Below are 24,695 nucleotides of genomic sequence, written 5' to 3'. Positions count from 1 at the left end.
TTTGATATTACTGCTACATCTAAAACTTTCCCTGTATACATACTGGTGGCAGATACTACACCATGAAGATATGTGTGTCCCCATTTATGCCAGGTACCATCGAACGCTGCAGTCAAATCTCTGTTACCATTATTTTCCATTACTGCCTTTTCCACAGCGTTCTTCATAGATTCTATACAGATATCTTCTACTTTAGACCCTATTAATTTATTATAGGTCGTAAACTTGGTTGGGGGATTTGGAAGATTCATGATGCCACAGAAAATTGCACCTGCAGTAGCACCCTTACCAACTGAACGCAAGGAATAAACAAATCTAATGTTGTGTTCGTAGATTTTGCTACCATTTTCTTCAGTTGCAGTTACTGCAACACTGTTCCAAAAGGTGGTCATGTATGAACACTTATCACATTTCAGTTGTATTTCACTAGCAAGTCCTACGTGCTTTATTATGGAGAGTTCCAGACCAACTTCACTACAATGAATACATCTTACACAGTTTGAAAAAATTCCTTTGAGAACCGACATATCAAATATTTCATTCACATCCGATTCGCCCATAAAACATTCATAGTTTTCACTAATTGAACCAAGCTTCTTCTGTGAAGTATTTTCTTTCCCACTTTGACTGCTATGGGCAGGTGTACTTGAGAGGTTAGGTTCACTCACTTGGTTATCGTCTTTATTGTTTACAGTAATAACACATACCTTTGGCTTTCCAACATTTCTCCTTTTCTTAAAAGCCTTCAGAGGATTTCTAATAACTTTACTTTTACTCATTATTATGCTTCAACAAAACAGAGACTCAAGAAAGAGTGGCCGAGCGGTTAACGGCACTACAGTCTGGAACCGCACGACTGCTATGGTCGCAGGTTCGAATCCTGCCTCGGGCATGGATGTGTGTGATGTCCTTAGGTTAGTTAGGTTTAAGTCGTTCTAAGTTCTAGGGGACTTATGACCACAGCAGTTGAGTCCCATAGTGCTCAGAGCCATTTCATTTCAGACTCAAGAAACAGAATTAATTACGAATATTTTTGAGATAACGACAGAGTAAATAAACATGAAACAATCGACAATCACACCAGCGATATATATTGAACCATCACAGGTTAGCCACAACACATACTTTATCTCACATCACTAAAATGTACCTGATGAACACGGACGTTAATAATAACACCATTTGACAGCAGTTTAACAGCGCCACAGTGGGTCACACCCATGTAGAACACATTTTAAAAAAAATTTAAAAATAGTTGTAGTCTTCGGAATTGAATAAATTATATATCTATTAAAAGGTAATAGTCTGCAGATTCAGAAAACGCAAAAAAGTAAAAATTGAACTTTCCATGATTTTGAGCCTTTCCGGAGCCCCTTAAGAAGGAGAAGTTGTTGATACGTTTATATAATTAAATTTTATGAGAGTAACTTTTGCAAAATACTACTGTGTTTTTTCTCTTGAACTGCTTGTCCCTAAGCTTCCCACTATATTTAAGAAATGACTATTAAATATATTTATACCTATGACTCATCATTTACAGCCCTCCCATTTAGTTCAGTAGTGATATTACCCTGTTCTGTTATTGGTTGTCCTGTTTCTCGTTTCACTACATTCCATATAGTCTTAAGTCTGTTGTTGGAATGACTGATTTCTGACATTATATGCATGTTGCTTGATGTTTTAATAACTTTCTTGGTAATCTTGAGTGGCTTTTGTGCTGCGCAACTGTTGCGGAATCCCTACTCGTTCTTGCCAAAAAATACGTTTCCCTTTTCCTTTCACAGTATACTCTAATCCCTCTAGTGATACATGGTTTTCTTCATAGCTGTTTAGTGTCTGTTCTGATAAGCTTATGTGGAAGCTCTTTTTCCTGTTAGCATATGTTTCATCATAAATTTCATTCTGGGTCACCTACTGTAAACTGTTCTTAAAAACATCTGTAGTGGAGTCATTAATTATTCTAACTGATTTCCACTGAGTAGTATCCATACTGTAAGACACGGAGTTATTTATCCTTCTTCTTAGGCTTTTCAAACCGAATCGTATTTTTGGTTCCTGAACGCTGTTTTAATAGTGGACACCGCCGTAGCATAGTCATTCAACGCCTGATGTACTGTTTTGCAAACTTCGTTTACTATCAGTGACATCACATGAGTGGATAGTTAAAAAGGAAAGGCACACTTCTCAAACTTAGTGGCGTTTTCGGTTATTAAATGTAGTTTTAAAAGTGGACATTACCTCAAAATAATCGTTCAAGGCCACACTTAACTACTTTGCAAACTTCAGACACTATCACTGTTATCACTTGAGTGGATCTTTGAAAAAAGAGATGTAGGCTTTTGAACTGTCTCCCTTAGCACGAAATGGAAGCGTCACTGCCGAGCGGACTTTAGGCAGGTATAGCTTCCTTCCAAAACTTATCTTTCTTTTCCTGTGGTTCACTCATTTGAAGAAGCAGCTCAAAATCAGTTGTTGACATATGAGAAAAGTTGTCAAATCGTTCTGAGGGTTCATACATGAACTGGCCTAATAATAACTGGCGTCTGTCATACCTGCAAGAATAAGTATAAATAAAATAAGGTTGGAGAAATTTTAATACGGTAACTGATAATTTATAGCATTTTTAAAACTTACTGATTTCGAAATGTATGAAGTGATTTAGCCCACCATCTTCTTTTACGTGTTTTCCTTTCTTTGTTTTGCAATGACAAAATATAATTATTCACACTCAAAACCGCAAATGCACCTTCAACAGTCTGTGTGCTAGCCATGTTTAAGGTGGCTCTAAACAAATTCAACTGAATGTTGGCTCCAAGGTGTGATCACTGTCGCATAAATATTGGCCAGCGTTAGCGCCAACATTGGAACCATCGTGTGGACGAAAGGTAAGAAATACACCAGGGTGGAGCAGCGCAAGTTCCAGGAAGTGAAAGCACTGGTAGCTTCAGGAAGTAGGGTGGTTTTGTGGCCAAGTCCAGCAGGATCTGCAACAGCCATCGAATAACTGAGTGGTGACAGGAAAAGAATCTCGCTAATCAGAGCTAGAATAATATGTGCACAACAGTATTGAAAACAAGATATGTGAAATAAAAACAGTGTGCACTATTAATGACACTAATGATAAGTACTGTTATAACAATAATGTGATAATAAATTGTTAAATAAAAATGGAAGTAATATTAAGCTAGTAGAGTAACTGACAAAGTAAATTAGAAACAATGGAAAAGCAAGATTTAGTGATGAATCGAAACACAACAATTAATACTTTAGTTACCTTATGGCTAACTACAGTCTACAATAAAAATATAAACACACAAAATGGAAGCGGAAAGCCTTAATATGTTCTTAACTCCTAAACCACAGGCTTCCCAATTCATTTGCATTGCAAACTGATCTTTTTCCATTTTTGGTCTTCACCATTATGCTGCCATCATTTGCCCATACTTTTTGTAGCCCAAATCTCGAAAGCGCGTTATTCCAAATGTTAAATCTTTCAGAGGTGAGATCCTCTCGTATTGTCAGCGTTTCTTCCTAGCTCTGAAGATTTCAGACTTTTCCTGTACGACACTAACTTCATTATTATCGGTCTAGGTTTCGTATATCCTGAAGTCCTACGTCCCGCTCTGTGAGTTCTGTCACCGTGATTCAGTGTCACCTGCAGGCCTAGCTTCTCGTGGGCAAGATCCATACCTAATTCGTGTGTTCTCATCTACTGTTCCCTGGAATACCTAACAGCCTGCGATAATTGCGTCTCTGATACTGATCAAGCTCGTCATACTTCTCGACCGGTTTCTGTCCGAGTAATTGCGCTCTTTCTTCAGTTTCTTTTAATGATTTTTTTCAGAGCACGAACGTATTCGTCTCCTGTTGAATACAGCCCTGTATTGTTCGAATTCAGCATTGGTAATGTGCTGCTTGATATAGTCACTTCGATTAAATATCTAGGCGTAACGTTGCACAGCGATTTGAAATGAAACGAGCACGTAAGAGTGTTAGAAGGGAAGGAGAATGTTTGACTTCGATGTATTGGGAGACTTTTAGGAAAATGTGCCTCATCTATGAAGGAAACTGCTTATAGTACACAAGCGCAACCCATTCTTGACTACTGCTCTTTGGGATCCCCACAAAATCAGAATAAGGGAAGACATCGAAACAATTCAGATGCGAGTCGCTATGTGTGTTACCGATATGTTCGATCAGTACTCGAGTATTACGGAGATACTTCGTGAACGCAAATGGGAATATCTGGAGGGAAGATGATGTTCTTTTCGCGATACACTGTTGAGAAAATTTACGGAACCGGCATCTGAAGCTGACTGCAGAAAGATTCTGCTATCGTCAACGTAGGCCTGAGAAAGGACTACTAAGATAAAGTGAAATTAGGGCACGTACGGAGGCATTTAGATAGTCATATTTTCCTCCATTATTTGCGGCGTACCGGGAAAGGAATTGACTAATAGTGCTACAAGATTCCCTCCGCCCTGCATCATACAGGGGCTTGCGTAATATGTATGTAGATGTAGGTCAAATAACGTGAAAAACAACTGTTTTTGTCTCAATCAATAGAGGTGACTTTTTTGCTGTTAAAACAAAATTGTAGAAGAACACGCATGGCGCATCGTGCCTCTACGGTATGTTGACTGCTGATGCTGATGGTAACAGATGTCGCCCCTCCGCCTACTGCTCCGCCCATTAGCACAAAGCAAATCAATATGTTTCCCATAAATGATCCTTTCCATACAGTTTCTTTGACGGTTTGTGTGAATGCCGCCAATCGGTCGAAATGTTTACGCGTTTCGTTCCATTCCGTGACGTTCAGTGTTAATCGAGTTTTGCATGTTTAGTCGGTGCTACATGAAATAAATTACGATTATATGTAGAGCATTAAAGAATGAACAGGAGTTTTAATTTTAATGCAACTTACCTCTCTAATATTTCTCTTCTTCTCTAAGCCACTGAAAACATTGTGTGTTTTGATTCCATGAGCTCGTAAAAACAGTTTCAAAGATCTTCCTTTCGGAAGCTGACGGCTGCGATATTACATCTCTATGTTTATGTTACAGCTAGTCTGTTGTGCGTTACGGTTATGTTTAGTTGTAGATTAGTTAGTTGTGTGTAACATTACTGTTGCAAATGGCGAATGATAGAGAAATACTGAGAGAGATTTGGAATGGGCGGATACCGACGTGTTTTCATTTAAATTCAGAAGAAGTGCATGACGTTCAGGTTCCTGATCCAGTGTACCTGATGATTCCCAGGTTAAGCTATTTCCCATTAGTGACAGATAAGGTGAGTTTCGACATACATTCTGAAAAACAAAAAAGCTCCTGAAACTGATTTGATTCTCGTTTTCTTATGTATAATTTTATTTAAAGTACTGATCATGTACAGTTCAATTTTGTTGGAAGTTTTATATTCATACTATGTAGCATTCATGTTCACACTATAGTGTCAGGAGATGGTTTTCTGCCCAAACTTTTGAGTGAATATTTTTAACATTATCGGGTACGTACCAGAAGGCAAAATGATTTGCAATGTAGCACTGTCAGTGCATCTCATATAGTACGATAGAGCGAGAGGGAGAGAGATGACTGACTGATATATCGTTCTCTGTACGCCTCTGGCCACAGGAAATAGTTACCATCCACCTGTGTTATGGAGATAAAAATAAAATTTAGTTTTCAGGGCAGTTCAGTAGAGCGCCTTGTCTCTATAGTCATGAACGTGGCTTGAGTACACGTCTCAAACGTTTATTTCAAACTTACATTGTTTGCATATTGCCACTATTGTGGCAAAAAGGATTGTCAGCTAGGGAAAGTGCCTGTGGAATGGGCATATAACACAGCGATAACATTCGAGCTTTCAGCTAATAAAACAAGGTACAAAACATTGAAAATGTGGCCTTTCTGTGGTTATTAACACTTAATCCTGTCACCTGTTGCTTGCTGCTTACAAATTATTATATGAAGCTAACTTGAGAAGAATGTAATTTGTGCAGCTGTCCAATACCTCTTATTGATATCAAGAGAAATGTTGTTCATAGGTTTGTGTTGCAATATGATGATGCACAAGCATAGTCAACAAAATGGAATGGCCTAAGGTATATGCTGTCGTGAAATTGATTGTGTACATCCAGGGACAATTAAGCTTGCTGTGTTTAGTTTAGTAAACCTTCCTCACACACTGGATGATCTCAGGATGGCTGACATACCAAGGAAGACCCAAATGTTTTAAAATGCATGGGGGGTGGGGTGGTGGGAAGGGGAGGAACACAATATTATTACCCACCAGCATATAATGAGTTCACAGGTATGCAAAACAGACAACTTTCAAATAGGCTGCTTTTAGTTTGGTTATTGTTTGATTTATTTAACAGTAAAGTTCCTTTTAATTTCTCAAGATTTATTATTTCATCCCTTACTCCAAATGTGTCTAAATTTGCATGTTTGTAGATGTGGAGGTTGTGCAAAACAATTTTTGAGCAGTTGATTTCATCCTGTAATGTAATGATTGGTGTGTAACATCACACATGTCCAGAAAGGACAGAACACTGACAATACTTCCCTTGTATCTGTATTGGTTTTTTGGGTGTAGTTGGTGCTGTCTCAGACCGATCTGTCCCATAGTCTCAGAGGTCTCATTTAAGTTGAAAGCTAACAGTTGGGACGTCAGTTGGTGAAGCCATTGAATGTGAATATGACATCTTAGATGTGGTGACATACTGATCTGTAGTATGCCTGAGGACTAAGTTAGTGGAAGGTGGCAATTTGGTTGTGAGGTGCTGAAGTGGTATCGAACGCTTCGGCTAATCTGCTCAGTTTGCCGTAATAGATGACATGAATTGGAGGGAGTGAAGCAGATGTTCATGGGCTAAAGACCAAGATGTTAGTCAAACCAGTAATCCTGTAACACTTCCTGTTCATCATTTGCTCTGATGATCTCATAGGTTCCCTTAGTTAATGGTCCTGTGAAGCTAAAGTTATAATGTGCACAGTAGACATTGGATGGACCAATATTGCTTGTGTGCACTACGTAAATACTTTATGTGCAATGACTCTTAGACTCCTTTATAACAGACTTATAGCAGACTTGTGGAAGTTAAATGTTTTTGCACAGTAATACTCTTATCATTAATTGATAAATTGAATGCTTAAAATGTGCAGTTGTGAAGGATAGACGAGTTAATACTGACTGCCAGCTTTGAGTGATGTAATGATTTTGGCAACATTTATTTTAAATGAAAAGAGTGACAGGCTGATATTATGTCTTGCCTGAGGTCTAGAAAAATATATTAAATTTGTGGTTCACTACTGGAAGTTTATAATTCCACAACATGGAAATTGAGTACTTTTAGGTGTTGTCTTTGGGTTTTCAGACTGATGAACAGATATTTGCGTAACTGGTGAATTTGAACTTTTATTCAGTGAAGAGATATTGCTGAAAAATGTGCTATGTAAATTGATGTTTGCCGTTGTAAATCTATGAAGAGCGAAGAAGTTTTAATCACCTCAGACAGCAGAGGTGGACATAACTGAATCACATGACAACCAAAACGTTTGCAGTCTGATGCTCCTTCATTTGATTTCCCACTTCTTCAGGTTCAAGCCAAGGAATCTGCACAATGTCATGACGAGTCTTACACTTCTTTCCATATTTTGTAATCATGCTCCAGTTGTGCCTGGCCCCAAGCATTTGTATTTTTTATTTTGCTCTGTGTATCCATCTCGTCCTTTGTCTCCTCATGAGTCTTTCACAGTTTTGTGTGTCCCTAGTAATCTTTGGCTGTCATTTTTCATTCCAAGCTTTCCTTGGATTATTTTTATGGCCAACCCTACACTCTTGGACTGCTTTTACAGTCCCTTTAGCTCTGAATTGTGAAGAACTCTCCAATCCTAGAAATTAGCTTTCATAGTCCATGGATTTTTCCAAGAACCTTCCTCACAAAAAAGAAAAGGTGCTTCAGTTTTCGCACTGTTATGCTCAGTCTGAAATCTATAAAGAAAAACAAAGAATGTTAATACCTTGTGAGCTCCTTTGATGCAGTCAGTGTGTTCAGTGGTGTTTTGAGAGTATAGAAGTGTCTATTACCCAACTGCAGTATGACTTTTATATCTTTCACATGGTTTACTTTATGTGGTTCTGAAATATTTGGATTTCTTGACCCACATATATTTGTTAACATCCACTTGTAACCTTGTGTTCTCTACTCTTGGCTTTCTGTCACAATGTGGAAGGCATTTATTTTCAGCCCAGATTTCATTGCTACTGTTTGTACAGTTTCCATAATATTTTCCAGTTCTTTTGTGTGTGTGATACAAACATAATATTGTCTGCAAAAAATTAACGTGGAGGGTTTTTCCTTCAAATTGATGCCAATATAGTTTTGCTTGTAATTTCTCATGTGATTTTTCTCAAGTGCTAGATGAAAACAGACTGCTGCTAGCCCTGTGTCCTGTCTCAAGCTTTTTACAACTTTAAAGTTAGTGGTAACTTTATAAATGTTTGTTTCCTCCTTAGTATTTGATCACCTGTCCCATGCTAAAAAAAAAAGTGCTTGAGTTTAACAGGAATGCCAAACTTAGTGTTTTGATTAATGTTGTCCTGTGGGTACTAACAATTCAGTTTCTGTTTGCAGAACGTAATTGCTGTTTCTGTGAAAGTCTTCTAGTAACTCTTTACCAAAGCTATATTATAGCTTTTTCATACTCTTATTGAGAATCCAACAGTTTCAAGTAACGAGCAAGCTACACCGCGATGCAGAACGCCTCTCTTGCAGAGTCTGCCACTTGAGTTTGCTAAACATCTCCGTAACGCTATCACGGTTACGAAATAACCCTGTGATGAAACGCGCCGCTCTTCTTTGGATCTTCTCTATCTCCTCCGTCAACCCGATCTGGTACCCCCCCTGCGGGTCCGGGGATTAGAATAGGCCCGAGGTATTCCTGCCTGTCGTAAGAGGCGACTAAAAGGAGTCCATCCCCCTCACGGGGGTAGTTAGCGCCTGCGTCCGGAGACGGACGATCTTCACGACCTATAATCGTGGTCTTTTTGGTTTTAAACTTCTCGTTTCTTCCTTCCTTTTGTTGGTCCCTTTCTTTGCTCTTCTCCACCTCACTGTCTTCCTTACTCTTTCCCTTGACTTCTCCTTGCCTTCTCATTGCCTTTTTCTCCTTGCCTTCTCATTGCCTTTTTCTCCTTGCCTTCTCATTGCCTTTTTCTCATTGCCTTTTTCTCCTTGCCTTCTCATTGCCTTTTTCTCCTTGCCTTCTCATTGCCTTTTTCTCCTTGCCTTCTCATTGCCTTTTTCTCCTTGCCTTCTCATTGCCTTCTTCTCCTTGCCTTCTCTGGTCTCCGCCTCGGCGTTTGAGACAGTCTGTCCTCTTTCTCCCTCTCTCTCTTCTTTTTCCTCTTCTTCCTTCCTCCCTGTGCGTGTCTGAAGGCCGACCCACGCGTTCGCACGCGTAGCCGGTGACGGGGTAACGCGTAAGTCCCCGCCCTGGGTAGACATGTAAGGCACGCGCGTACCCCCTGGTAAAGGCCAGGCCCGGGGAGGGGTGATTGCCTGAGCTGATACCTTCTGACCATGCCGATTGGTCCCTCCGTCTGTTTCTCGGGAGGTGTGACCTGAGGTGTAAACATTCACCTAAGGCGGGAGTGCCCTCTGAGAGGGTCCCCACAAGGAAGGAGCGCGCCATCGGAGACGCTGGCAATCATGGGGGATTCCTCCGCAATGGATTCTACTCCATCGCTTTCGACTTCGACCCAAAAACGGAAACGTGACCAGCCAACAGTGACAAAAGTACTACCGCCTGCCCCACAGTTCCTCGTAGTTTCTCGCACTGAGGACGGAAAGGATTTTTCCTCTGTCAACCCTTTTGTTATTCAGAAGGGCGTTGATGCCATAGCCGGATCTGTCAAATCTTGTACCAGGTTGCGTAACGGCACCTTATTACTAGAAACTGAGAATGCCTTTCAGGCACAAAAACTGCTTCGGGCCACCCTCCTGTACACGTTCCCTGTCCGGGTGGAGGCCCACCGAACTTTGAATTCGTCTCGTGGTGTAGTGTATACTAGCTCCCTCGACGGATTGACTGACGAGGAGCTTCAATCTTTCCTCGCTGAGCAGGGCGTGACGGCTGTCCATCGGGTCATGAAAAAGGTCAACAACGACCTTGTACCGACCCGGACACTCTTCTTGACCTTCGATAGTGTTAAGCTGCCATCGCGCATCAAGGCGGGCTACCAGGTTATTTCTGTTCGCCCCTATGTCCCGACACCTACGCGCTGCTACCAGTGTCAGCGTTTCAATCACACTCGACAGTCTTGTTCCAATGCGGCTAAATGTGTCACTTGTGGCAGGGATGCCCATGAGGGTGACTGTCCACCTCCGTCTCCTCATTGTGTGAACTGTCAGGGTGACCATGCCGCATCCTCCCGCGACTGTCCTGTCTATAAGGACGAACGTTGCATCCAAGAAATTCGTGTCAAAGAGAAAGTGTCAACCTCGGCTGCTCGCAAGCTATTGGCTAGTAGGAAGCCCACGCTGCTCCCAGCGGGGAAATATAGTACTGTCCTCGCCTCTCCTCGGACTACCCGGGAGGTCGCAACCCAGACATGCGATCTGACCTTCAGCACCACGGTCGTCCGTTCGGCCAGTGCTAAGATCGCGCGGTCGACGTCTCCTCTTCCTCCCATCACACCACAGACACCAGCCACTTCCTCAGCTTCTGCTAAGTCGAAGACACCGAAGTCAGATGCACGGTCCTTCAAGAAGGAACCATCCCGTGCAGACTTCCTCCGTCCCTCGACCTCCCAGCCTTCGACCGATACTTCCACCAAACGTCCTTCCAAAAAGGCGCATAGGAAGCACAGTTCTCCTTCCCCGCCACGGCGCATCTCTTCTCCTGCGCCACCCAGCGGTTGCCGCCCCAGGCCGTCATCCGTTTCGCCTGGCCGCACCGCCGGTAGCCGTACATCTGGCCGTTCACCGGCGGAGGAAGCTCCCCCTCCCGGCCATCCTCCCGAGATGGCCGATGACCCTATAGACCCCATGGACGATGACTGTCCGCCTACTGATAGCGGCGGCAGTGCTCGCTCGAAGCCAGGCCCTAAGCGGCCTTCGAGGTGACCCCTTCTCTCCTCTTCCTTTTCTTACGATGGCACTTATTCACTGGAATATTCGCAGCATTCGCTCCAACCGAGAGGACTTGAAGTTGCTGCTCCGCTTGCATCGTCCGCTCGTCGTAGCCCTCCAGGAAACGAAGCTACGCCCATGCGATCACATTGCCTTGGCACACTACACCTCTGTGCGTTTTGACCTACCCCCTATGGTAGGTATCCCAGCTCATGGAGGGGTTATGTTGCTGGTCCGGGATGATATTTACTACGATCCCATCACGTTGCACACCGGCCTGCAGGCAGTTGCCATCCGCATTACTCTCCCCACTTTTACGTTTTCCTTTTGTACCGTTTACACTCCATCGTCATCTGCCGTTACCAGGGCAGACATGATGCAACTTATTGCTCAGCTACCTGCACCGTTTTTGTTAACTGGAGACTTCAATGCCCACCATCCCCTTTGGGGTTCTCCAGCCTCCTGCCCGAGGGGCTCCTTGTTAGCAGACCTTTTCAACCAGCTCAATCTTGTCTGCCTTAATACTGGCGCCCCTACTTTTCTTTCGGACACATCTCATACCTATTCCCATTTAGACCTCTCTATCTGTACTCCCCAACTTGCACGCCGGTTTGAGTGGTATGCACTTGCTGATACATATTCGAGCGACCACTTCCCGTGTGTTATCCATCTCCTGCAGCATACTCCCTCTCCGTGCTCCTCTAGTTGGACCATCTCCAAGGCAGACTGGGGGCTCTTTTCTTCCAGGGCGACCTTTCAGGATCAAACCTTCACAAGCTGCGATCGTCAGGTCGCACACCTCACGGAAGTCATTCTCGCTGCTGCTGAATATTCCATCCCTCACCCTACTTCTTCTCCACGTCGTGTACCGGTCCCCTGGTGGACTGCAGCATGTAGAGACGCTTTACGTGCTCGTCGACGTGCTTTACGCACCTTTAAACGCCACCCTACAGTGGCGAATTGTATTAATTATAAACGATTACGTGCTCAGTGTCGTCGTATTATTAACGAAAGCAAGAAAGCCAGCTGGGCTGCTTTCACAAGCACCTTCAACAGTTTTACTCCTTCTTCTGTTGTCTGGGGTAGCCTGCGCCGGCTATCTGGCACTAAGGTCCACTCCCCAGTTTCTGGCTTGAAGGTCGCGAATGAAGTCCTTGTGGCCCCTGAGGCTGTCTCCAATGCCTTCGGCCGCTTTTTCGCCGAGGTTTCGAGCTCCGCTCATTACCACCCTGCCTTCCTCCCCCGCAAACAGGCAGAGGAGGCTAGGCCCCCTGACTTTTGCTCCTCGAATTGTGAAAGTTATAATGCCCCATTCACCATGCGGGAACTCGAAACCGCACTTGGCCGATCACGGTCCTCCGCTCCAGGGCCTGATTCTATTCATATTCAGATGCTGAAGAACCTTTCTCCTGCGGGTAAAGGTTTTCTTCTTCGTACATACAATCGCATCTGGATTGAGGGACATGTTCCCGCATGCTGGCGCGAGTCTATTGTTGTCCCGATTCCTAAGCCGGGGAAGGACAAGCACTTGCCTTCCAGTTATCGACCTATCTCACTTACCAGCTGTGTCTGTAAAGTGATGGAGCGAATGGTTAACTCTCGATTGGTGTGGCTGCTCGAGTCTCGACGCCTACTTACCAATGTACAATGTGGATTTCGTAGGCGCCGCTCTGCTGTTGACCATCTGGTTACCTTGTCGACCTTCATTATGAATAACTTCTTGCGGAAGCGCCCGACCGCGGCTGTGTTCTTTGATTTGGAGAAGGCTTACGACACCTGTTGGAGGGCGGGCATTCTCCGCACCATGCATACATGGGGCCTTCGCGGTCGCCTCCCTCTTTTTATTCGTTCCTTTTTAATGGATCGACAGTTCAGGGTACGTGTGGGTTCTGTCCTGTCCGACACCTTTCGCCAGGAGAATGGGGTGCCACAGGGCTCAGTTTTGAGCGTCGCTCTGTTCGCCATCGCGATCAATCCAATAATGGATTGCCTCCCAGCTGATGTATCAGGCTCCCTTTTTGTGGACGATTTTACCATCTATTGCAGCGCGCAGCGTACACGTGTCCTGGAGCGCTGTCTTCAGCGTTCTCTTGACCGTCTTTACTCCTGGAGTGTCGCCAATGGCTTCCGTTTTTCTGCCGAGAAGACGGTCTGTATTAACTTCTGGCGCTACAAAGAGTTTCTCCCACCGTCCTTACGACTTGGTCCCGTTGCTCTCCCAATCGTGGAGACAACCAAATTTTTAGGCCTTACCTTTGACAGGAAACTTAGCTGGTCTCCACATGTGTCATATTTGGCCGCCCGTTGTACCCGTTCTTTAAATGTCCTCCGTGTTCTCAGTGGTATGTCGTGGGGAGCGGATCGAACCGTCCTACTTCGTCTATATCGGTCGATCGTCCGCTCCAAGCTGGATTATGGGAGCTTTGTATACTCCTCTGCACGGCCATCCATCTTACGCCGCCTCAACTCCATACAACATCGGGGTTTACGACTTGCGATCGGAGCATTTTATACCAGTCCCGTAGAGAGTCTTCATGCTGACGCTGGCGAATTGCAGCTCACTTACCGGCGCGATATACTGCTTTGTCGGTATGCCTGTCGGCTACTGTCAATGCCCGACCATCCGTCTTATCGTTCCTTTTTTGACGACTCTCTCGACCGTCAATACGGGTTGTATGTCTCTGCCCTGCTACCCCCTGGAGTTCGCTTTCGTCGCCTCCTTCAACACCTTCATTTTTCACTCCCTGCAACCTTTCGAGTGGGCGAGAGCCACACGCCACCTTGGCTCCAGGCTCAGGTCCGCGTTCACCTTGACCTCAGCTCGCTCCCAAAAGAGGTCACCCCCAGTTCGGTCTACCACTCCCGTTTTTTGGAACTTCGTTCGAAGTTCATCACCATGACTTTCATTTATACAGATGGCTCTAAGACCAATGACGGGGTTGGGTGTTCCTTTATAGTCGGGGCACAAAGTTTCCAATACCGGCTCCATGACCATTGTTCGGTCTTCACAGCTGAGCTCTTTGCCCTCTACCAGGCTGTTCTTTACATCTGCCGCCACCGACATTCTGCTTATGTCATCTGCTCAGATTCCCTGAGCGCCATCCAGAGCCTCAGTGATCCGTACCCGGTTCACCCTTTCGTACACCGGATCCAACGCTCTCTTCAGCGGCTGGTGGACGTCGGTCCGCCGGTTAGCTTTATGTGGGTTCCCGGCCATGTCGGTATCCCTGGGAACGAAGCTGCAGATGCCGCGGCCAAGGCTGCGGTCCTCCAGCCTCGGACAGCTTCTTGTTGTGTCCCATCGTCCGATCTTAGCAGGGTCATTTGTCGGCGCGTTGTGTCGCTGTGGCATGCCGATTGGGCTGCACTTACCGACAACAAGCTTCGGGCCTTAAAACCTCTTCCCGTGGCTTGGACGTCCTCCTCACGCCCTTCTCGGCGGGAGGAGGTCGTTTTAGCAAGGTTAAGGATTGGACACTGCCGGTTCAGCCATCGCCATCTGCTGACGGCTGCGCCGGCGCCGTTCTGCCCATGTGGGCACTTGCTGACGGTTAGACACATTTTAATGTCCTGTCCTGATCTTAACCAACTGCGCCTCGATCTTAACCTGCCTATCACTTTCGATGCCGTTTTAGCGGATGACCCACGAGCAGCTGCTCGTGTTCTTTGTTTTATCAATTTGACACACCTTGCTAAGGACATTTGATGAAGTTTTTTAATCCTATGCCTGTCAGTCTGTCTTTTATTGTGTTTTTCCTTTTAGTTGTTGTTGTCAACTTGTGGCTCGCGGTGCATTTTTAGAGTAGTCAGGGCGCTAATGACCATTGAAGTTGTGCGCCCTAAAACCACAAAAAAAAAAAAAAAAAAAAAAAACGATCTGGTACGGATCCCACACTGATGAGCAATACTCAAGTATAGGTTGAACGAGTGTTTTGTAAGCCACCTCCTTTGTTGATGGACTACATTTTCTAAGGACTCTCCCAATGAATCTCAACCTGGTACCTGCCTTACCAACAATTAATTTTATGTGATCATTCCACTTCAAATCGTTCCGCACGCATACTCCCAGGTATTTTACAGAAGTAACTGCTACCAGTGTTTGTTCCGCTATCATATAATCATACAATAAAAGATCCTTCTTTCTATGTATTCGCAATGCATTACATTTATCTATGTTAAGGGTCAGTTGCCACTCCCTGCACCAAGTGCCTATCTGCTGCAGATCTTCCTGCATTTCGCTACAATTTTCTAATGCTGCAACTTCTCTGTACACTACAGCATCATCCGCGAAAAGCCACATGTAACTTCTGACACTGCCTACTAGGTCAATTATATATATTGTGAAAAGCAGTGATCCCCTAACACTCCCCTGTGGCACACCAGAGGTTACCTTAACGTCTGTAGATGTCTCTCCATTGATAACAACATGCTGTGTTCTGTTTGCTAAAAACTCTTCAATCCAGCCACACAGCTGGTCTGATAGTCCGTAGGCTCTTACTTTGTTTATCAGGCGACAGTGCGGAACTGTATCGAATGCCTTCCGGAAGTCAAGGAAAATAGCATCTACCTGGGAGCCTGTATCTAATATTTTCTGGGTCTGGGTCGACAGAAGCGTCCGATCCCACGCGTCGGCTTTGACCCGTGACGTAAGGGTGTTGTCGTGTGTGACATCATGACGGCGCGGAGTTTGGTTTGAGTGTGGCTGTCTCCAGTTCTGTTTTATCTTATTTTGTTTACTTTTCTGATCTGTTCGTTCTATCTCGTGAGTTTTTTTTTTTTTTAAATTAGAAACGCTTATTACTTATTTTAATTATCTGTTTCCTCCAATTTCTGTTTTAGTTTATTATATTTATCTTTCTGATCTGTTCGTTCTATCCTGTGAGATTTTTTTTAAAAAAAAAGACAAAAAACACTAATCAGCTACTGAAGCATCTTTATCTTCTATGGGTTGCAGGGGTTACGACCCCTGGGGAGGTGGGTGGGTATTCATGCATGGCTGTCTTCACTTACACGTTGTAGCTACGCAAGATGTCTAAATTTGTTTATATTTAGTTTGCCCCCCCCCCCCCCCCACCCAAAACACCCTATTTCCCGCACTTGTCCTGTTAGTGTCATTAGGCTTCTTGTGGAAAGTGTTTGTTTTTGTTTCCGCCATATTTGTGACGTCATGGGTCAAAGCAGACGGGCGGGATCGGACGCTTCCGTATTTCGCTGGGTCTCATGAACAAATAAAGGGGGTTGGGTCTCACACGATCGCTGTTTCCGGAATCCATGTTGATTCCTACATAGTATATTCTGGGTTTCCAAAAACGACATGATACGCGAGCAAAAAACATGTTCTAAAATTCTACAACAGATCGACGTCAGAGATATAAGTCTATAGTTTTGCGCATCTGCTCGACAACCCTTCTTGAAGACTGGGACTATCTGGGCTCTTTTCCAATCATTTGGAACCTTCCGTTCCTCTAGAGACTTGCGGTACATGGCTGTTAGAAGGGGGGCAAGTTCTTTTGCGTACTCTGTGTAGAATCGAATTGGTATCTCGTCAGGTCCAGTGGACTTTCCTCTGTTGAGTGATTCCAGTTGCTTTTCTATTCCTTGGACACTTATTTCAATGTCAGCCATTTTTTCGTTTGTACGAGGATTTAGAGAAGGAACTGCCGTGTGGTCTTCCTCTGTGAAACAGCTTTGGAAAAAGGTGTTTAGTATGTCAGCTTTACATGTGTCATCCTCTGTTTCAATGCCATCATCATCCCGGAGTGTCTGGATATGCTGTTTCGAGCCACTTACTGATTTAACGTAAGACCAGAACTTCCTAGGATTTTCTGTCAAGTCGGTACATAGAATTTTACTTTCGAATTCACTGAACGCTTCATGCATAGCCCTCCTTACGCTAACTTTGACATCATTTAGCTTCTGTTTGTCTGAGAGGTTTTGGCTGCGTTTAAACTTGCAGTGAAGCTCTCTTTGCTTTCGCAGTAGTTTCCTAACTTTGTTGTTGAACCACGATGGGTTTTTGCCATCCCTCACAGTTTTACTCGGCACGTACCTGTCTAAAACGCATTTTACGATTGCCTTGAACTTTTTCCATAAACACTCAACATTGTCAGTGACGGAACAGAAATGTTCGTTTTGATCTGTTAGGTAGTCTGAAATCTGCCTTCTATTACTCTTGCTAAACAGATAAACCTTCCTCCCTTTTTTTATATACCTATTAACTTCCATAATCAGGGATGCTGCAACGGCCTTATGATCACTGATTCCCTGTTCTACACTTACAGAGTTGAAAAGTTCGGGTCTGTTTGTTATCAGTAGGTCCAAGATGTTATCTTCACGAGTCGGTTCTCTGTTTAATTGCTCAAGGTAATTTTCGAATAGTGCACTCGGTATAATGTCACTCAATGCTCTGTCCCTACGACCCGTCCTAAACATCTGAGTGTCCCAGTCTATATCTGGTAAATTGAAATCTCCACCTAAGACTATAACATGCTGAGAAAATTTATGTGAAATGTATTCCAAATTTTCTCTCAGTTGTTCTGCCACTAATGCTGCTGAGTCGGGAGGTCGGTAAAAGGAGCCAACTATTAACCTAGCTCGGTTGTTGAGTTTAACCTCCACCCATAATAATTCACAGGAACTATCCACTTCTACCTCTCTACAGGATAAACTACTACTAACAGTGACAAACACGCCACCACCGGTTGCATGCAATCTATCCTTTCTAAACACCGTCTGTGCCTTTGTAAAAATTTCGGCAGAATTTAACTCTGGCATCAGCCAGCTTTGTGGCTACTGTCTGCAATAGACCATCGTGTCAAAGTGTACAGCCTACACATCAGTTGTACAGTGTGTTAATGGCAAGTGCTCCATTTTCTGAAGGACCTGTATACGTTTTGTCTCTTTGCCTATCCACAGTATCTTTAAACATTTAATGATGGTGCGTTGTAAAAAGTGTCATTTCTTTTTGTGTGTCTGTCCCCCCCCCCTCCCCCCCTTCCTAGCTTCAGATGCCCATGTTTCACATTTGTAAAAGGGAAAAAAAATCTCTCTTCTCATATTGATCTTGTTTGAGGTGAAGAGGAATGTCTTGGTCTTAAGAGTTTTTAAGACTTGTCTGTTGTTACCGTGCTTCTGAGAGGGGCAAAATCTCTACATAGGCCAGATGATGATGGTCTGAAACTATATCAACTCTTTTACCATGTCTGTTCTGTGTGTGAAACATTTTTTACATCTAGTGTGTCATGCATGGAATTGGCCCATTATTTATTATGTATTTTTGGGTGTGTTTGATCTCTCAGCAGAGCACTGCACATCATTGTGTGACCACCATCACAGTTTTTCCATTGCCTGCCCCAAATGGTGACATGTGTTTCAGACTTTAATTAATTAATTTACTTGAACATATGTGGGGCTGTGTCGAACCCTTATTGCTGTCACTGAACTGCATTTGCATTGTTAAATTTGCAGCACTACTGCAAATAGTTCTTATTCTGGAAACTTGTTTTGTCTGTTTCCAGATGGCAATAACAACTTTGCAGTTGTTGACATAGTTATAGACAGCACACTTAGTTTGGATTTAAAAAATGATGATGGGTGAGTGCAGTTTAATGGCACAATAGCACAGTATTCCCCATCAGATTTCTATGTTTTGCAGCTTTATGTTTTTCTTTTGCTGTATTTGTTTTTATTGTTAGTGTGTTTTCGACACTTTTCTATGGGAGTTAATATTACAAACACTTCCCAAAGAACTGTATGTCGACGTTCTAATGTATAACAACTCACTATGGCTACATTGGCAGAAGTTCAGAGCCATTTATAGTTTGGTGATGGTCATCACGGCTATCCATTTGGTGCATTCCATTCAAATCTGAGTTCAAACATCATCTCCTCAGGGATTACAGAAGCGTTCGATTCCACCCATCTGCTTTGACCCATGATGTCATCAATGTGGCAGTTATGACCATTCTCCAATCTGACTCCTATGACGTCACTAGATAAACACGACGACAAACACGAAAATAAATATAAATACGACAGTAACATCTACCTCCAAAAATATAATCAAAGTAACGCGACAACTGCTGGAAATTAGAGTTTTAGGGTGGGGTCAAGCTAAATATAAACATAAAAAATTCATATCAGGATCTCAAACAATGTCAAAAAAACGAAAAAAACACAAAATTACCACATTCTGCTGCACCTACAAAAATTCACAGGAATCTGACACTTCCATTGACCTATATAGCTCAACCGGAACTATTGATACTGCAAAACCAACACATAAAGCAATAAAAACTGGAATCTGACACTTGCCTTAATCTATATAGGTCAACCACAGCTGACGATACCAGAACACAGCTACAACAAAAATTGGAATTGAACATTTCCTTTGATCTATATAGGTCAACCACAGCGGAAGATACCAGAATACACACACATAGTTACAATGACAAAAACTGGAACTGAACATTTCTTTTGACTTATATAGGTCAACCACAGCTGACGATACCAAAACACATGCACCTACGACGACACAAATTTGAATTGAACATTTCCCTTGACCTATATAGATCAACCACAGTTGATGGTACCAAAAAACAAACACATACAACTGCGATAAATAAAACCAAACCCACAACACCTCAAAAACACACAAAACATCACAACTTGTGAACAATAGGCCCAAAATAATTACTAGGTACTAGCAATAAATTACAGTGCTACACACTAGGTTGGCCAGCCCAATCTCTCTCTCTCTCTCTCTCTCTCTCTCTCTCTCTCTCTCTCTCTCTCTCACACACACACACACACACACACACACACACACACACACACACACACACACACAAAAAAAAAGAAGAAACTCTCAAACCACTCACAGCCTACCAACACCAACCCCCTCCCCACTTCACCCCCACCCCAAAAAATCAAAACGCCGCGAACAAATAAAAAACACAAAACAAATGGAATGCAGTCACCCATTACAACTCAAAAACAGCTGCAACAGAAAAGGCGCTCTCCAACGTAATCATAAAACAACCCCCCCCCCCTTCCCAACCCACCCACCTAAACCCATAACCATTACCCACAACGCCCCTCCTTCCCCCCTCCGCCCTCCCCCCACGTACCAAACCCACAACCATTACCCACAACGCCCCTCCTTCCCCCCTCCGCCCTCCCCCCACGTACCAAACCCACTTAACAAACCACCCTCGGCATGTACATCTTACTCGCTGCCCTCAGAAAAACACGAAAAATGCAATAATTCCCAGGGACGCTCTTCCGCCAACAATGCTCATGTAAGTGAGATTGCAGGTTAGAAGAGCGCCTCTTCCCCCTCCCTATGACTGATTTAACTCCCCCCCCCCCCAAACCCCTGTATTGTCTTAGTACATGCCCCAGTTTATTAATTTTTAAACTCTAAACTACGGCTTACAACAATAAACCCATCTTCCCCAAACCCTTGTATTACGAAAAAGAATCGGCAACTACAGTAGTCCCTTCCTCAATATACTCTTCAATCAATTCCACCAATTCCCTCTTAGTATACCCCTCCAAAACACAGAAAACACAATCAGCATACCCACCTCCCGAAGTAACAGGCCCACCACACCCATAAACCAACCGAAGACTTACTGCTCCCATACTTCCTCTTCCAAAACTGTGGCTGGTCTATCTCAACCACCACCCCCAACCCACCCAACTTACCGTACTTCACATACTCAGAACACACCTCCTTACAAAACGAAAACCAATCTAACGCCGTCCTCTCACTCACCCCAGCCGTATGTGCACAAAAATTAATAGAGGATCTATCACAAAAATAGTAAGTAATCAGAACACACTCTGTTGTGGTGAACCTAGATTTCCCGAACCAGGTACTGTGTCTAATGGAACACCAGAGGTAGTCCTTCAGTCACCGCCACAAGTATCCGTCCCTGGTCTGAGATGTCGGAACTCTTGCCAACCTCATATTCTCTTGGCATACCCCATACCTCACAACTTCTGCTATTAAATCAAACTTCTGCAGGAACTTAATCATGGACATCATGTTCTCCCCCATCTCTGCCGCAACATCGCACTATTGAACTTGATTGTCATATCCATACCTAACAAGAGAAGCGACACAGTAAATTAAATGTCTTACCACACCACAAACAGCAAACCAATAACACCTATCGAAAACACAAGCACATAAACAAAAAAAAAAATTAATTGATAACTCACTGAAAACAATTTCAATCCTTAAGCTGTGGACACTGCCAACAACTCCGCTCTACCAACACCAGATCTCAAATGAACCCAATACACTACATAACACTCGGGGAAAAAACACACACACAACACCACCACCACCACCACCACCAGAACACCCCCTCCCCCTTCCAAGGGGGTCCACAACTCTTTTGTGGGTATGTGCGTAGCGACTCTTTTCCTTACCTCTTCTCTTTACCATTTTCTCCGCTGCGGCATTTGAGACCCCTCTTCTTTCCTTTCCTTTTCGTTGTTCCTCCCTTTCTCTTTTTTTCCTCCCTGTGTGTGTGTCTAGGCCGACTCACGCATTCCCACGTGTAGCCATTGATAGGGTAACGCGTAATTCCCCACGTAGGCAGGTAGGACACGTACGTACCCCCTGGTAATGGCCAGGCCCAGGGAGGGGTGATTACCCGAGCTGATACCTTCCGAAAGTGCCGGTTGGTCCCTCTGTCCGTTTCTCGGGAGGTGTGACTTGACGTGTGAACAATCACCTAAGGCGGGAGTGCCCTCAGAGAGGGCCCCCGCAAGGAAGGAGTGCACCATCAGAGATGCCGGTAATCATGGGGGATACTTCCGCAATGGTTTCATCATCATCTACTATGTCTGCTCACAAGCGAAAGTTAAATGAGTCTCAGCCACAGACAGTTCTTCCATCGTTGACATAGTTCCTTGTTGTTTCTCGGTCGGACGAAGGTCAAGACTTTTCCACAGTCAACCCTTTCATTATTCAGAAAGGTGTCAACGCCATTGCAGGTCCTGTAAAGTCTTGTTCCCGATTACGAAATGGCACCTTGTTGTTGGAAACAGTCAGTGCCCTCCAGGCACAAAAATTGCTGTATACTTCACTGCTACACACCTTCCCTGTCCGGGTGGAAGCACACTGCACTTTAAATTCATCACGTGGGGTAGTTTATACGTGCTCCCTCGACGGATTGTCCGACGAGGAAATTCAAACCTACCTGTCTGACCAGGGTGTAACGGCCGTTCATCGAGTCATGAAAAGGGTTGACAAGACCATCATTCCAACCCGTGCTGTCTTCTTGGCATTTGACAGAGTTCAACTTCCATCGAACATAAAAGCGGGCTATGAGATAATTTCCGTTTGCCCTTACATCCCAAACCCAATGCGTTGCTATCGGTGTCAGCAGTTCAATCATACCAGCCAGTCATGTTCCAATCCAGCCAAATGTGTTACGTGTGGCAAGGATGCCCATGAGGGTGCTTGTCCACCTCCATCCCCTCTTTGCATCAACTGTATGGGTGACCACGCTGCTTCCTCTAGAGATTTTCCCATTTTTAAAGACGAATGGCTCATTCAGGAAATCAGAGTGAAGGAAAAGGTGTCGACCTTTGCTGCTCGAAATTTATTCGCCAGTCGAAAGCCCACTGTGCCTCACACAGGTAAATACAGCACTATCCTTGCCTCTCCTCGGCCAACAAAGGAGGCTGCCACACATACTTGTGATCTCACCTTTAGTGCCACAGTTGTCAGATCGGCCAGCACAAAGATCGCCCGTTCAACCTCCCCACTCTCACCTGCTCACTCTATGGCTCACCCTTCATCGGGTTCTGCTAAATTCCGAGCACCAAAATCAGACACCCAGACTTCCATAAAAGAGCCTACTTGTGAATATTTTTTATGTACCCCGGCTTCACAACCATCGATTCCTCCTTCATCTCAACGTCATGTTTCCAAGAAGGCTAATAAGAAACCCAGTTCCTCTCCTCCTCCGCCATGGCGTGTCTCATCTACAGTGCCACCTGGAGGTAACCACCCTCAGCCGTCTTCTGTGTCGCCGAGGCGCACTGCTGGTGGCCGAACAACCAGCTGATCGCCGGTGGCAGAAGCTGCTTCCGAACAACCTATGGATCAGGATCTTCTGCCTTTGGCTGAATGCCGTTCCACGCTGTTGGTCGCTGGCTCTCAGCAGTCATTGAGTTGAGGGCAACCTTGGTCGCATTCTTCCCTCTTCTATCCACCCTATGTCCATTATCCATTGGAATATCCGCGGCATTTGAGCCAATCGGGGTGAATTGTCGATCCTCTTATGATCCTACTCGCCGGTCATCTTCTGTCTTCAGGAAACAAAGCTGTGTTCCTACGACTGCTTTGTTTTCCCCCATTTTCAGTCAGTCCGATTTGATCTCCCCTCTGTTGAAGGCACTCCAGCACATGAAGGACTCATGATTCTTCTCCATGATACTTTCCATTATCACCCAATCCCCTTAAACAGTCCTTCCAAGCTGTCGCTGTCTGTCTTTCCCTTTCTGGATACACCTTCTCTCTTTGTACTGTATACATTCCATTGTCCACACCACTGGCAAGAGCTGATCTCCTTCATCTTCTTGGTCAGCTTCCGGCCCCGTATTTGCTCGTTGGGGACTTCAGTGCCCACCACCCGCTTTGGGGATCTCAGCGTGCTTGTCACGGCGGCTCACTATTGATAGACGTCTTCCACCAACCGGATCTTGTTTGCCTCAACACTGGGGACCCCACATTTTTGTCTGCCTCCACAACAAATTTCTCTCATTTGGACCTTTCGGTTGGTACTGTTCCGCTAGCTCGGCATTTTGAATGGTTCGCTCTTGCTGATACACACTCGAGTGACCACTTTCCATGTGTCCTTAGATTGCAGCCACAACTGCCATATATGCGCCCGAGACGCTGGTAGTTTGCCCAAGCCGATTGGACACTTTTTTCGTCTCTAGCGACATTCGATGACAGTCACTTTCCTAGCGTCGACGATGAGGTCACTCATATTACAGAAGTTATTCTTACAGCTGCGGAACAGTCAGTACCTTGCACCTCCGATTTGCCCCGGTGCCCCCTAGTTCCTTGGTGGAACGAGGCATGCCGTGACGCAATACGTGAGCGGCGGCGAGCTCTTTGCGTTTTCCGGCACCAACTTTGGCCAACTGTATCTGCTATAAGCAGTTCAGTGCATGATGCCGTCGTGTCATCTGCGATAGCAAGACGGCAGGCTAGGTCTTCTTTACTAGCTCATTTAACACCTTCACTGCCTCCTCGGAAGTTTGGAGTCAGATTCAATGGTTATCTGGTGCGCCTAGTTTCTCCCCGGTCTCTGGGCTCACTGTCGCGTATGATAAATTAGTGGACCCCGTTGCAATTTCTAACTCATTGGGTCAACACATTGCTGAGATATCGAGCTCTTCAAATTACCCGACAGCTTTTCTCCTGAAGAAACATGCAGCGGAAGTGCAACCTCTTGCTTTCTCCCCTCAAAATCGCGGAAGCTATAATACTGTTTTCTCCATGCGCGAAATCCAATACGCACTCTCTTCT

General features: G+C 44.5%; 1 protein-coding gene across 2 annotated transcripts in view; it reads left to right on the top strand.

Moving 5' to 3' along the window:
- The first annotated feature begins 5,024 nt into the window (after positions 1–5,024).
- Positions 5,025–24,695, top strand: part of LOC126185159 (autophagy protein 5) — a 144,286-nt gene continuing 124,615 nt past the window's right edge. For both annotated transcript variants that reach the window (XM_049928005.1, XM_049928004.1), the window contains exon 1: positions 5,025–5,289. In XM_049928005.1, the coding sequence (XP_049783962.1) occupies positions 5,134–5,289 (156 nt within the window). In that variant the 5' untranslated portion in view covers positions 5,025–5,133. The remainder of the gene's footprint in view (positions 5,290–24,695) is intronic.

Source organism: Schistocerca cancellata, chromosome 4, assembly GCF_023864275.1.
Source record: "Schistocerca cancellata isolate TAMUIC-IGC-003103 chromosome 4, iqSchCanc2.1, whole genome shotgun sequence".
NCBI lineage: Eukaryota > Metazoa > Arthropoda > Insecta > Orthoptera > Acrididae > Schistocerca > Schistocerca cancellata.
Note: the sequence above shows the minus strand (reverse complement) of the source record. Positions and strands in the feature narration are given on the sequence as shown.